The sequence below is a fragment of the Curcuma longa genome, chromosome 12, assembly GCF_044706935.1.
Source record: "Curcuma longa cultivar G26 ecotype Majalengka, Jawa Barat chromosome 12, ITB_CL_G26_1.1, whole genome shotgun sequence".
In the NCBI taxonomy this organism is placed as follows: Eukaryota; Viridiplantae; Streptophyta; class Magnoliopsida; order Zingiberales; family Zingiberaceae; genus Curcuma; species Curcuma longa.
The window spans coordinates 1399205-1413804 of record NC_133872.1 but is presented as its reverse complement, the minus strand read 5'-3'; the positions used below and the strand labels follow the sequence as shown (position 1 = coordinate 1413804).

The window sequence follows — 14600 nt, the reverse complement described above, 5'->3', positions numbered from 1 at the left end:
CTCAAACCGGTTGGATTTTGGGTATTTCGCTCTCAATTTGTCTGCTATTTCTCCTCTCGAAGGCTAGGTCTAGTAGGTCAGAAGAGAGGGATGGAAAGGGGAAGAAGTGTGCATCCGGATTGCATCAACTCCTCAAATCCTTACCATGAGTGCGTCGAATATTGCTTCCAAAAAATCGCCGAATCCAAATCTCGTGTAGAAGAAGGTAGGTTGCTCCTATTTGTTTTTCTCCGTACTGGAAAACTATTTCCCCCTTTTTGGTGATAGATGTTGTTCGAGAATAAATACAAAGATTCATGTGATCCCTGTTTTTGTTCTCCCGTTTTGTCGATTAATCGACGTGGAGAATGAGAAATATAGAACTTTTAGTTCATATTTCTTCAAAAATCCTGATCTTTATTTTCTTGGTCATTTTTTTACTCCTGATGAGAAGAACTAATAGCTTTTTGTTTGCTGGATTTGTCTTAGACGAGACCAATGACAGCTCAAAGGAGCCAGAGGAGAGAATTCTCCACCCGGATTGCATAAACGCTTCCAATCCCTACCATGAGTGCAGCGAGCACTGCTTTAAGAGGATTGCTGACTTAAAGGCTCAGATCGAGAGGAATGAATCAGGTACTATTTTTTTCTCTTCTCTTTCTAGGGATTTTTTTAAAATGTTTTTTCGCTGGTAATTGAATTTCTATTTTTTTTCACTAGATAAAACTGATAGAATTGTGTGCTTTGCTTTGATTGTTTTGAACGATTGGTCTAATGCTTGCTCTGTGTCGTCTCCACTATCCAAGCTTCTCATTCATGATTTTGTCTATTTTTTTTAGTTCTTTAAATTTAATGTATGACAAACTCTTGACTTAGCTATTTCCTAATTCTATCAACATAGTGAATCATTCTATACAAAATTGAATGTGTTCTGTCCTTAAAACTACAAATCCATCTGTGATTTTAGTTTTTATTGTCGTGGTCATTAATATATCACAATATTCTCTTCAATATCACACAAGGTAGAACTTCTTTCAATCTCTAAGTTGGTAAATATTGTGATGACAATGTGGGGTTTGATCTGCTAGCTATAATATGGCTCACTCAGGACAATTATCATGGAACATGAAAGACTTTGGTTTCTGTTATGTGCACAGTATAGAGTATCACGAGCAATGGAAAGTAGCTTCTGCAGAAGAGGCGAGAAAACACAGTGGTAACTAGCTGTTATTAGCCCATTATCATGCAAGATCTTGGAGGCGAGAAAACTTGATTTTTAGGGAAAAATAATTACTGATGATCTCTTCTTTTCAGTCATGGTATATAAAGGTAAAGTTAAGTGCGTGATCACTTAGCTGAATATATTGTCAACTCTCCACCCTACTGTTATTGAGTTCATTACAATTTCAATAACTTTCACACAAATTACCAGCACTTGTGATTAATGTAACCACAAATATGTCTGCATTGACTTTAGAAAGTTGTTTTTGAAACAATTCAATGGGTCATGTTGAGTGTGTACTTTATGCTTTGGTGTCTGGTATACCATTTCCCCTTAGATCCATTATTGCATTTTTCTATGTGTACTTCCCCCAGGGCTTTAATGCATGTTATGATCGGGTTTGGCTACATGGCATGTGTTGAGTCATAATTAATTAATTATACTGACATATCCTCTCCTTAATCTATGACATTTTTTCTACAACACTATTGATTAAAATGAATTTATTTTAGATAAACAAACAGAGGTGTCAGTTGAAGAAGAAAGGGCAAATCAAGTGGAACAAAATGATGGCAATGTTGATTCTGAATCAGGTCAGCCACATCTTACTGAGAAGCAGAAGAAGTTGTTCGAGCTTAGGTTAAAGATGGTAATACCACCATCATGTACATTTTGGATGTAATTCTTGATATATATGAAATGCATCTTTAAGTTAATTTTATCACAATGATACATTTACAGAATGAAGCGCGGAAGGCTAATCAGATGGCAATGGTAGCTGAAAAGAAGAAGATGGAAGCTCCAACAGAAACAAGGGGCATCTCCAAACAAAAATGGCTTGATGAAAGGAAGAAAAAGATTGGCAAGCTGCTTGATTCAAATGGTTTGGATATGTCAAAGGCTTACATGCTCGACACGCAAGAGACAGCTCAAGCAAAGTATAAGAAGTGGGAAAAAGATCCTGCACCTCATGGTTGGGATGGTAAGATATGAAGGCTTTTATATATTATTCATTTATGTCCATGTGAGTATCATAATTTATGTTAGCATACGTGGAAAGCTGCTTTGATCTCTGCAAAGTTCTAAAGTTAAAACAGTTTTTATTGAATCTGTTATCCTATGCAATTCTACTTCCATTAGGAGTCCTTTAAAATTCTCATCCAATTATGAAAACAATTATGTGAAATATCTATATTCTTCCAGCTTCCCTGCTTTATTAAAGAGGCGTGTTGATTATAACTGCAGTATTCTAAGGAAATAGAGTATCAGGCCTTGGACTTTGGTCAATTCTATACATTGGATCTATTAAGTTATGCTAGCAAATATTCCTTTTCCTCAACTTTGTCTGATTCCTGTTTAATACCAAACCTATATTATTTAGTTTGATTCCCTTTCCTTTAGTCATATTTCACTTGGACTCTTTCCAGTACTAATGATTGAAAAAAAAAACCACTATACTAAATGCTTTATCCTGCACTCCATTCTTGAGACTAAAAGGCAGTTTGGTGTACAAAACTCCCGCTAATGTAGGATCCTGGGAAAGGGTTGAATCATATTAGGTCTATTGTACACAGTCTTAACCTGCATTGCAAGAGATTGTTTTTGCGACTCGAACCCGTGACTACAAGGTCATATGACAGCAATTTTACTGTTGTATCAAGGCTCCCCTTCGCACTCCGTTCTTGAGACTAATAACAAAATATACATGGAAGAGAAAGATGAGAGAATATGGTCCTATTTCTAAATTTTGTAGGTACTTTTAACATTTATTAGGAGGTAGTATCTGGGGCTATATAGATGTTTTAGATATTATGAATCTTCAGTAGAGCTTATTCTAGCTTATGTCTGACAATATGCTAATTGACTATGATCCTTTGAAACAGTTTTTAATCAGAAAACCCTTTATAATGCTCACAAAAAGCGCACACAAAACATTCAATGTGATATGGAGGCATATAATAAAGCAAAGGAAGAAGATCCAGAGTTCTATCGCGAGGCTTCTAGTCTACAGTACGGCAAGGTATAAACACTGCATGCACGCCAGACCTCTCAGAGCTGGTAAAATCTTTGTTATATTTTGATTTAACACTTGTATAAATTGTGCAGACGACGAAGACCCCCGAAGAAAATATTGATCGAATGGTGAAAGAACTTAAAGAAAGGGATGCAAAACGCAACTCATTCAGCAGGAGGCGGAAGTTCCACGAGGAGAAGGATATTGATTCGATCAACGACAGGAATGAGCACTTCAATAAGAAGATTGAGAGGGCGTTCGGGAAATACACTTTGGAGATCAAGAATAATTTGGAAAGGGGAACTGCTTTGCCGGATTAATTTGCTAATTTCCTGGAGCACAGACTTATATTGTGTAACAATTTGTGGTCTTCAGAGTGTTAGTTTGAAACAATCGTTATAATGACTTGTAAGTTGTATTCTCTAGCACTTTGCCAATGCATAGCAATGGCTTAATCGAATACTTAGTTGAAATGTACTTAGTAAAGTTCTCTAATAGTGCTTCGGTTATCAAAAGATTGTTTCTAGTTTTCCCATATATTAACTTTATTGAGCAATTGTGTTAACAAGTATATATAATAGAATTATAAGTTATGGTAATGCATAGGTGTAGATAACTCTTAGTAAGCACATTTCTAAACTTCTTTCTTAATACTTGATAAAGCCAGACCAGAAATACACTAGACCATTAGTTAGCTAGTTTTGAGAATTACTGGTATAGAAGTACGATTTGGATATTTCTTATTATTGAGGGATCGATTTGATAATTGCTCTGAGTTTATCTGTATTCACTTTTTGTTACTCTTTATCCAACGGTCAATCCTGTTCCTATAAATGGTTCGATCAGTATGGGAGCCATCGGTGGCTCGGCGTGTTTGGTCCGTTCCTTTTCTTCGCATGTGGGCACCGCGTTTCGATTCGGAAGCTTCGAGATAGTTGGCATCGAGGGAAGGGAAGAAGGGAAGGGAAGGGAGGAGAGAGGAGGAGAGAGAGAGAGGAGAGGAGAGCGATGACGAGGGGAAAGCAGAAGATCGAGTCGCAGCGGAAGAACGCGGAGAGGAACCAGAAGCCGAAAGGTTCGCAGCTCGAGGCGAGAGCGGTCGGTCTCAAGGTCGTCTGCCCCATCTGCAAGGTCCTACGATCCTCTGATCCCTAAATCCCTTATTCCGTTGGTTCCCGATTAAATTATTCCCTCCCCCTTCTGGCTCTTGTGAGCGAAGTTCGATTCGATTCCAAGATCGCTGTTTATATTTGTTTTCTTCGTTCAAAAATCTCGTTTTCCGTTTTATTTCGTGATAAAAGTTGGGATAATTCCCCTCTTTCATTGACTGTTGTGGACTCTGATTGATCCAAAGATCATCCTGTGCAATTATCATATTAAAAGATTAATATAATGTATTAATTTTGCCTCTCATATGGCCTGATGACGTCGTCAGTAGAATATCATCTTTAGATACCATTTCGGTGTAACATAGACGGGTTTCCTTTAATTGTATTTTCTTATCGATGGAAACTCAATCCGTTTCAGATGGAACTGAAATTTTTTACCTTGAATGGGTTGATTCCTCCTTGTTCTTGTTTAAGCTTGCACTGCGATGCTAGGATTCTCTTTTTGCTCCTTGTCGTTCATTGCTATAATATGAAGTATGTTATTTATGGTCTTGGCGTTTCTATTGGTGGTGTTGCCTCTGTGGTTGATTATCATACAATTTCCTAAATCAGCATAGTTCGATAATGATAAATCTTCTATTGCAAAGGAATTTCTTAAAACCACATTTCATAATGCATCCTTGTATGAGGATGCTTCAACCGCATCTTCGGGACTTCAGAAAAATATGAATTTGCTGTATATTAACTTCTATCATGTTTGTAGAATTTTACATTCCTTTCAGAATAAGACAGGATATCTGTTAGTCTAGACTCCTCTAGGTGGTTATGCATTTAATTAAACCAATGTAGCTGGCATAGGCTTGCATGTGCAGAAACATTTTCCTAGGCTCCCCAATGACTATTTTTTGACTTGTTTATGCTTTGTCTTTCTACACAATTAAACAACAATTCTTGAATCTTCACTGCCATGAGGTAATCACTGAGATAGCTTTTTTACTTGGTAGATGATAGGTGTAGACCTAATTGCGATCACTAAGCTTAATTTTACATAAGGGTCTATGTCTTGGTTGACAAAATTTATATAATTTGATTGTGAAGCATTTTTTTTTCAGTTACAGCGCTTACAAGGATAACCAGTTATGATTATAATGAAACATCGTCAATGGAGATAATCAAACTAGAACAATGACTTGACTTCACTCCCATAGGAGTTTGTTTTCTTTATATTATCTTCAAACTTATATCACTGTAGCATATAACTTGCTATTTAACTGTATCAATCCACAGTTGAAAATCCTTTCAATGTCAGACTTCCGAGGTTTTAGGGTACCTGGCTGCGTGTAATGATACAATTCTCTTAGCTGGTGCTATTCATTTGATACAATTCTCGTAGCAAGAGAGGGATTGCCTTTTATATATACTGATCCACACAGATATTTGTGTGTGTATATATAGAGAGAGAAACATAATATAACCTATGTTTTGTATAAAGAAATAGAGAGGTACACCCACAGAGAGATAGCAAAATATACACCATCTGAATTGAGAAAATTATCAAATTGATCTCCATATGAAACTTATTAACAACAAACAAAGATTGGTGTTTGTTCACTTGCATGGAACACAATAGCGAGAATAGAAGTCACACACCAGCAGTATTGCCACCATTTCAAGAATATAACTGATATAGTGGCTACTTATCTATCTTTTGTGTGGAACTATTATAACATTTTTCCTATCAAGCTTGAGGTTGCAAGTTTGGCAATATTAGTGGCAAACGCTAATATATCCTCTTACGCTCACAGCATTAGTTGACTGATAGTTAAGGTGCAATCATCTGCTTTAGATATCATTTTGCTCTCTACATTTTTCATATTTTGTGTAATACAAATTATTTTCTATGAGATCACCTCTTGTGTTTCTTCTACAGAATAATTTTTTACCCTCAGGTCGAATGCTAGATTGGTGTTGTCTCATTGATGCCATTTGGATTGAATGCAGCAAATTTTGTTTACCCTCCATTTATCTACTTGTTTTTCTCACTAAAAGAAACAGCCTTCTCAAACATTTGGCGGGTTCTTTCAGGTGCAACTTGCAAATCATAATCAACTTGTCGACCATTACGGCTCAAAGCATCCAAAGGAGAAGCCTCCCAGCGAATCGGGGTGATTCATCTTCAAGTTACGTATGAAGATTGAAAAGTTACACATTATGTTCCACCGGAAAGCGTTTGTCAACTTAAATTGAAACTTCTGTGTGCATCTATCTATCTATATTCTCTATCTACCGGATAAATTTCCTCTGCATAATAATCTGTCAATCTATTATTAAGTCCATGAATTGCCTTGGTACGAATTTTGTTTGTTATGCGATTCTCATCAAAATTTGAGCTGATTCGTTCTTATCCTCTTTGAAAACACTTTCGAAATTGTAGTTGTTGGAGATTTCACTTTTCAAAATATTTTGGTATTTATTGTAAGACTATTATTTATGTTTGTTATCTTTTGCTTGTACATTTGTCGCTCATCAATCCAAGTGCGGTTTCATCCCAAGTTCAAGATCTAACGTAGAATAACAATAATATAATAAATGTGACTCTATAACCTTATATGTGTTTGTAGAAAATATTTAAATCAAATGTAACTTGGAATTTTACACCAAAAGTATTTGATGATTTTTAGCTAAAACTGTTCGCAAACTTTAAATGAACATAGACCTTTGAATGGATTCAATTTTTTAAAATAAAATTTTAAGTATTTTAGGTCCTCAATCACTGTGTATTCTAAATTTAGTTGTCAATGATCTTAAAAAGTTTTATTTTATTTTAAATTTGCAGTTACATGCCTGATCTCCTAAAAAAAAATTTATTTTCAAATTTAAAGTTTTTTGGATTTCTGAATGATTTTTTGTTTTTTTTATCAAAAGTCACCATGGCTGTCTATTTGGATGTGGGTTCTCATGTTACAGCTAACAGCATTACAATTCAACGTCAGGTTTGCTAATTTCTCTATCACAATTGAGGTCCTTTGTGCATCTATGCCAAATAATAGTTGAGTTGGTTATGATAGAATAGAGTTACTGAAATGGGTTGAATCTCGACGAAACCGAAACAATGTTCTCTTCTATTGTGGTCAACTGCAATTTTCCGATTTATCTCCTCATAGATCGTCGTGAGACATATCGTGTGAGACCACTGAAATGACAGATTCCACCTTTGTTGAAGTATAACAATTATTAAATGTGACGTAAATTCTGGTTCTTTTCAATCTATTCAAAACTGGGAATAGATTTTATGAAAATTAATTGTCAACAACCAAACAAATCAAAATAGATGTTTGATCTCAAAAGACCAGACAATTTTGATTCTGAGCGTTACAGACTGAACATGTAAAGTCTGTCAGATTTCATAGTTTAACAGTGGATTTAGGTCTTGAGACTTAATTTACTGAAATGTTCTTGCAGGAGGAATCGATCACCAGCTGCCTGTTTCAGGGTAAATTCTTTCAATCTCTTCAACAAGCCGTCTCTTCTCGTCTTTTAGTTCTTCATTCTCTTTCTGAAGCTCTTCTATGTGTTTAGTTTGCTCAGAATCTTTTCTGGAAATAATTGTAACAATAAAATGAGCAGAATGTTCAAAGGATTAAGTTGCAATTCGCATTCTATTCAAAAACAAGTTTATTAATACAACAAAAATGCCAAAGTGACAGTGACTTCATTGCAATCAGAGAAGAACAGTAATGCAAGTTGATTGAGAGCCAGCAGTAGAACAAAATCAACACATGCTACCTTGTTTTTTTTTTCCATGCTAGTGAAAGAAAGCTGACATACCTATTCATGAATGAGAGGTTAAATTTCAGCGACCGTACTTCCTTCTCAAGCGTTTCACAGCGCTTAAGAACTGCTTGCATATCTGATGGCAATGCAGGTGCCAAACTTTTCTCCTTTGCCTCTGCCATTCTGAATGATGAAGTATTCAAGTTACACAAAATTAGAACTTCTGGTAAAACACTGACATGCTAACCACAGTAGTTGCAAACAGATGAATATATTATGTGTCTGCTTGATGTGTGGTACTTGAAGACATTTGGAACTTCAGGGCTTTGTTCTAGTAAATTATAACCTAAATTTCACTAATTGTTGAAAACTGAGTATGATTACAAGTTCAAGTAATTGGCAACATACTTTCTTGAGCGCTCGATCCTGCGCTTCTTTGTAGGATCACCTTTGTCCGCTGCATAAATTATCTAGTTAGAGAAGATGATTAGACAGAAAAAAAAAGCCAAATCATTGCATTTAGAATTGGTTAAAAGGATGGACCAACTTAAGTATAATTAAGATATCAAAGTTTTTGTAGAATGGGGTCATCTATGCAAAATTGTTAGATGCATCTTAAAATGGATAAACCTCCTATCTACATTCTCAAAATTTGAGGATGCAGATGAGTTCAATTTTTTTAAAAAAGAAAAAGAAAAAATTGAAATTAGCCGAACCATACCTGAAATTACTGAGGAATTGATTGATCGCAGCCGAACCAAATTTCCTTTCTGAGAAATCAAATTCTAAGTGATTAAGTTATGATCTTAAAAAATTCACTTATTGGGAGAAGTACAATAAGATACGACCTTAAAATATTTTTAAAAAGAAAAACATACCTTTGTTTCATCCTTTACATTGTTTTGCAACATGTTTCCTCCATATTCTGCAATAAAGAATACAAATAATGAGAAAAGAAAGACTGCACACTCAAAAATATAAGATCTACTAGATGCATAGGTCTATCATTGAAAGAAAACTTCAAAATCTAATCAATTTAGAAGTTAACAAATTTTATACAATATTATTGGTGTTCTTTTTTAGGATGAGAAGGAAATCCCTATATATTAATATATTTGTTGAAATTAATTGGCCAACTATTTATGTCAAATCTTTGTTGAAATTAATTGGCTAATCATTTATGCCAAATCTCTAGATATTAAGAAATAAACCAATTTATATTTATATAATGGAACACCACACTTGTCTATGTGGGACCAATGAACATGACATTGTTCATGGGAAACCAATGGGCATAGAGCTTCTTACCTTCAAAGTGCGCCCCCATGCCCGTCATGACTTAGAGGTATGCATCTATTCTTTAAATCTAACATGCAGAAATTTATTGGCTAACCACTATTAAAAGTTCGAGCTATTAGAAAAGAGATCAATTTGGTTTTTAACACGTGATGAGAGGTTTTATATCTACATGTTGGTTCGACAAAATGAAAGATATAACTCCATAATTATTTGGTTGAAAGCCAATCTCATACCTTGCATCTGACCTCTCCATAAAAGAAAAGAAAAACACCAGGGGTTTTTGAGAAATCAGGGCAAATGAGACAAATTTCATAAGTAGACTACCAAAATGAAAAATTCAAAGTTAATGAGCCAAAAAAGAGAATCAAGTTAATAAGAACGCATCCCTAGCCTATGGAGCTCGTAGTTAAGAGAATGGAAACATACCTATAATTTTACAATTCAAATTTTGATTTCCCATAGACCTTCTGGAGCTCTCACAAATGGAATTAGTTTGTGCAGAGTTGGCAAGGTCATCACTTGCATCAAAGCCAATGGTGAAGGCAGCAACTGCCATTGATGATCCACTCTGTGATGGTTCTTCAGACACTGTAGCAGTTCTGAACTGGTTTGCTGAAGTAACAAATTCTTCAGTATTTGGCTCCAACAATATCTCAAGCTTTGAGTTCATTGAATTCTGCTCTTGAATAGATGATACTAAATGAAATTTGTTGGCTGACCAGTAGATCTCATTTTGGATGTTTTGATTGCAGATGAGATTTACTTCTGGTTGACTATTTGAAATCACAAAGGAAGTATCTTTGAGATTTTCACTGACATTAAATTGTCTAGCAAGCCTTTTCTTTTCCAGTGAGCCTTTGAGCAAGCTGACTACAGAAGAAACTGGGTCTGCTGTTGCCACTGGAGGAGTATCAAAAGGAGAAGTAGCTGAATTGGAGGGAGACATAAATGTTTGAACTTGAGTGCCAGTTTCGACCACAGAAACGTCACAAAACTCATTTGAAAGTTTTGTCATCCCTTTTTCAACCCCTAGTATTGTGGTATTATCTCGAGACTCTGTAATAGCTTGCATCTGGCTATTTTGCATGGCAACATACCTCCTCCTGCAGGAAAAAAAAGGGGAAAAAGATGAATTCAATGCACACAAGAATAAGAAGCAGAAGTCTCAAAATTTTGGAGGTTGACTACATTGCTTTATTCTACTAGGCAACATTTATACCTCGGAATTGTATAGGAGTCCACTAATGTTGCTTTGCAGGTTATGCTTATTCATCACTATCTTAATTCATCCAACTTACCTAATCACAATATTTGGATAATCTTCAAATGTATGTGTGTCATGTTAACATATTTTCTCCTTTTTCTCTCAAGATTCATTGACACTATATCTAATTGCTCGAGAGTCATAATATTCATGATTCTATCTTTCCTAATAAACCCTCATATCCATCTAAATGTTTTCATCTCTTTCACCACTTTTTGAGTTTGAGTCTATTTCTTAAATTTGCTAGGTTTCATGTGATTATAGTGAAATATCACTTTAGAGCATGGACAAAATATAACATCTTCCCAGTTCCCAGTAGCAAAGAACCAAAAAAAAAGAGTATAAAGACAACCAACTACTTGCAAGATATAAAATTAGATTAACTATGAAGGTCACTTGCTAAGGATCATTGCTTCAAAGTCAGATAAAGAATCAAATATCCTACCGTAGCTCTGAAGACCGACTTCTTGTCATTGGTTGGGAACTGTGAAACCATGCCTGGATAAAAATTAACCATCATTTACATAAGTTTCAGTGACATTGAAAAAGATAATCTTTAGAATAATGGCTTTAAATTGTTTGAATTTAGATGTTTTAAATTGTAATCAGACCTTGGCCAATAGCAAGTCACTAGCTTGGATGCTTTTCTCTGCAGCATTCCTAATCAAGTATTCAAGGGATCAGTCATAAAATGAATGAATATGAACATATGATTCAGTGGAAGATAAGTTCAAAAGTGTTAGCATGGCATCTTGTATTTGCGAAATAATATTAGAGAATGCAAGGGTAAATCTTAAAGGTTTCATTGATGAAATATGTGCCTCAAAAGCTTATTCTATTAGGAAATAGCACAAAATTGATTTTAAAAAAAATCCATTTTGTTAGTTTTGATAGAGCAACGCAACATGAAGATGTATGTATCAACTCAAAGGTTCAAACTTTTTGTCATTTTGTTTCAAACAAGGATTGGCAGTCTTTTTTGAGAACATTGTGTGTTACTCACTTGATAGTATCCTGGACATCAGGTGACTGATCATTAATCATGCTCAAACATTTATCCTCTGTGTTTGTCTTCTGTGCGGTGCCGTTTTGCTGGTTTCCAAGAGTAATGATCTCTGATGATATTCTGCAGGGAGTACAAGTTACTTGCTAACTGGAAAAGGAAAGGACGTCAACAAGCAAATTCTTTCACATTGTGTACTGATGTTTTCATATCATTCAGTAAGATTAGCCATCAAATAATTCAGAATTGTAGCATTTCTTAGCACCCCTTCATGACAATTTAAAGAAGGGAAAGTGTAGCATACAACTAATTTATTATTTCAAAATAAATAATAATATAGCTACATGTAGAAGATTTACATGTTATACATGGCAAAAAAAAATTCTTAAGATAGCTGAATCATGATTGAAAGCAGAAAATTAGTTCACTTTTTGAGATGAATGGAACTAGGAAAATGCCACAGAAATAGTGAGAGACAGATTTAATAGCCTTTCTAACACACCATGTTAGTAAAATTCCCAGATTTTGTAGCTGCATTTCTTTCTCTGCTATTGCTTCCCATACATGATTTTCAAATAATCCGATATTAATTCCCTGGGAATAATATTTTTCAAGGCCTAAACAACTAAATTCAGAATTAAGATTAAATTGCTGCAGAAAATAATGAGATGAGACGTTGAAACCAGGGATATTTGAATCAACTTACTTTCGTGAAAGTTGACGAGTACGATTAGCACCATTTGCTGAGCTGAAACCAGGAATCTAGATAATGATCAAGCAAACATGTGTTACAAGGTAAGTGACAAAATTAATCATCTTAAAACCTTTGACTGACATCTAAAGTAATCAGACAATGTTGTAAGTTAACTTTACGAAGGAGACTCTAGTAGCAACAAAAATTCCATGGGTGACTGGATATGAGAGTTCTTACTCAGTGGAGAAATGCGATCAATTTCTCATGGACTCCATTCATGACAAGGCAATACAAAATATCACACAAATCCACATATTGATATTAATTATTGGTTATGCTATTCAACTGATCGGTTTTAATTTTGTTATGCACTGATGGCTTACAATAATACATAACATGTGAGTACTAAATGTTTTAACAGGGTGCTAATAGCCTAATACAGGTGATTCATGACAATTTGTTGCTAAATTGGGGGATGATGTTTTCTTGTCTTTACTCTGTTAGATACCACTTTTACTCCAGATCACTATTGTGATCGAATCACTGTTTGGAAGATTATGGCCACACTTCAATCAGCTACGTTCTATCTAATTATGAACCATCCTCCATTGGATTGCCATGCATGCACCTTGTGTGCTAAATACTACCACTGTTAAAAAAAGTTAGTTAGGTTACAAAGTCAAAGGCAAAATTATTTTTCCATCATCAGAGTAGAACAAAAAATAAACTCAGTAAACATGAACAATTGAGCAGGTTTAAGCTTTATTCCCACCTCTCCATTCATCAGCCAAGTGTGGAAGAGCTCCTCGCTGTCTCCTCTACAGGTCTGCAATGTTGTCCTGCATCCTAGCATCTCCATGTTTGGTGTACAGCTCCCAATTGGATTCTCAATAAAAGAACTCAGAATCATCTCCTCAGTTGAGCTCCTAAGCAAGTCTGAAAAACCTCTCCCCTCCATCTCCATGAATTCCCCCTTTGTGGTTTGACCTTTTTAAATTTAAGCAGAAGATATCCCTTCTCAATCTCTTGTTTTCACTTCTTAAAATTCAAGCTCAAATCCAACTCAGCTTTATAACTGCAGCATCCAAAAATTAGAGTTTTCAGAGACTTGGAACTGCAAAACAAAAGAACCTACAGTAACAAACTTAACCAAGCTAATATCCATCAAGTACTCACTCCTTAATTTCTCATGCATCCTTCATCTCCACCTCTTGAAATCTCAACTGAAATCCAACACCAGCTGGTTAGTTATCTACAGTATCCAACAATCAGAATTTGGTTAGAAACTTGGCTGTCTCCAGTTACCAAGGACCAGAAACCTTGAACATCATAAGAATCAAAACTAGTGGCTAAACAAGAACCTGCAGTCCTAAGTAGCTCCTCTACTGTCAAATCCCCTAGTACTAGATTTCGACAAGTTAATTCAAGCAGAAGAATCAAATGCATCCGACATCAGGTGATAGCAGAAGTTAGCTAATTAATCTAGTTTTGAGAATGATAATGAAATAGAGGTCTGACTATCCATAATAAATTGGTCAGTGGTGGGCCTAGTGCGACTAACTAATGGAATCTTGGGACAAAGATCTAGCAAATATTCCAGGGTAAGGTTCTTGTCCTTTTCTTGATGGGAAGAAAGTCAAATGCTGCTGAAAAATTTTAATCTGATTGATGGCCATGTAAAAATGAAACATAACTTTTTTATATTAACAAGAAATGATCAATTCAGTGGCAGATAGCAATGGACTTTTAGCAAGACCATCAAATTTGAGGCGTTTTTAACTTTTTCAAGCTATCTGTCACTGAAAAGTTAAGCTATATTTGTTAGTGCATGAATAAGTCAATCAGAGATTAAAAGCCAGGAGCATGTGAGAAGTCAACTGCAAAAGTGAATGACTAATTCTTAGTAGATCCAGAAAACTGAAATATTTTGTAAACTCACAACCTAGTTATTGATACCATCCTAAAAATTTGATTCAGTGACCAAAAATTAAGGTTATTAACAAATATTCCTCCTGCTGAAAATACCTCCACAAGAATGAAACTTCATCAACTAGGATTACCAGCTGGTTTGGTTTGAAAACGCACAGTAAACAATGAACTAGTAAAATTTCCTATTTTATAGTTCTATCATCATCAAATGGGACACAAGGTCTAGATTAACTGCAATACTTTAACTTTTAGTGTGAGACGAGCATGAAAATGACTCAAAACATTTACTATTATATTCAGGGGATTAACGACA

The 14600-nt window shown here is 35.1% G+C and overlaps 2 protein-coding genes across 2 annotated transcripts; one reads left to right on the top strand and one right to left on the bottom strand.

The window, feature by feature from the left end:
• The first annotated feature begins 85 nt into the window (after positions 1 to 85).
• On the top strand, positions 86 to 3750 carry LOC141843052 (uncharacterized). The gene is made up of 6 exons (XM_074731068.1): positions 86 to 205; positions 469 to 615; positions 1714 to 1850; positions 1943 to 2183; positions 3085 to 3221; positions 3308 to 3750. Exons 1-6 carry the CDS (start codon positions 91 to 93, stop codon positions 3533 to 3535), a joined length of 1005 nt encoding a protein of 334 aa, XP_074587169.1. The 5' UTR covers positions 86 to 90; the 3' UTR covers positions 3536 to 3750.
• A 3954-nt stretch (positions 3751 to 7704) lies between these two features.
• On the bottom strand, positions 7705 to 13839 carry LOC141843613 (protein CYCLOPS-like). Its single transcript, XM_074731662.1, has 13 exons — positions 13720 to 13839; positions 13535 to 13610; positions 13131 to 13433; positions 12371 to 12426; positions 11665 to 11787; positions 11273 to 11321; positions 11107 to 11159; positions 9824 to 10500; positions 8977 to 9023; positions 8830 to 8868; positions 8507 to 8568; positions 8153 to 8281; positions 7705 to 7920 (listed from the first exon to the last, which is right to left on the bottom strand). Exons 3-13 carry the CDS (start codon positions 13320 to 13322, stop codon positions 7797 to 7799), a joined length of 1551 nt encoding a protein of 516 aa, XP_074587763.1. The 5' UTR covers positions 13323 to 13433; positions 13535 to 13610; positions 13720 to 13839; the 3' UTR covers positions 7705 to 7796.
• Between the last annotated feature and the right edge of the window lie 761 nt (positions 13840 to 14600).

Excerpts from the sequence above, each read along its gene's own strand:
- LOC141843052 (XM_074731068.1), top strand. The coding sequence starts at position 91 with ATGGAAAGGGGAAGAAGTGTGCATCCGGATTGCATCAACTCCTCAAAT. Across the intron at positions 1,851-1,942 it reads TCGAGCTTAGGTTAAAGATG|AATGAAGCGCGGAAGGCTAA; the intron begins GTAATACCACCA and ends ATACATTTACAG. Across the intron at positions 2,184-3,084 it reads TGCACCTCATGGTTGGGATG|TTTTTAATCAGAAAACCCTT; the intron begins GTAAGATATGAA and ends CCTTTGAAACAG.
- LOC141843613 (XM_074731662.1), bottom strand. The coding sequence starts at position 13,322 with ATGGAGATGGAGGGGAGAGGTTTTTCAGACTTGCTTAGGAGCTCAACT. Across the intron at positions 11,160-11,272 it reads GTGACTTGCTATTGGCCAAG|GCATGGTTTCACAGTTCCCA; the intron begins GTCTGATTACAA and ends ATTTTTATCCAG. Across the intron at positions 9,024-9,823 it reads TTTGAATTGTAAAATTATAG|AATATGGAGGAAACATGTTG; the intron begins GTATGTTTCCAT and ends TCTTTATTGCAG.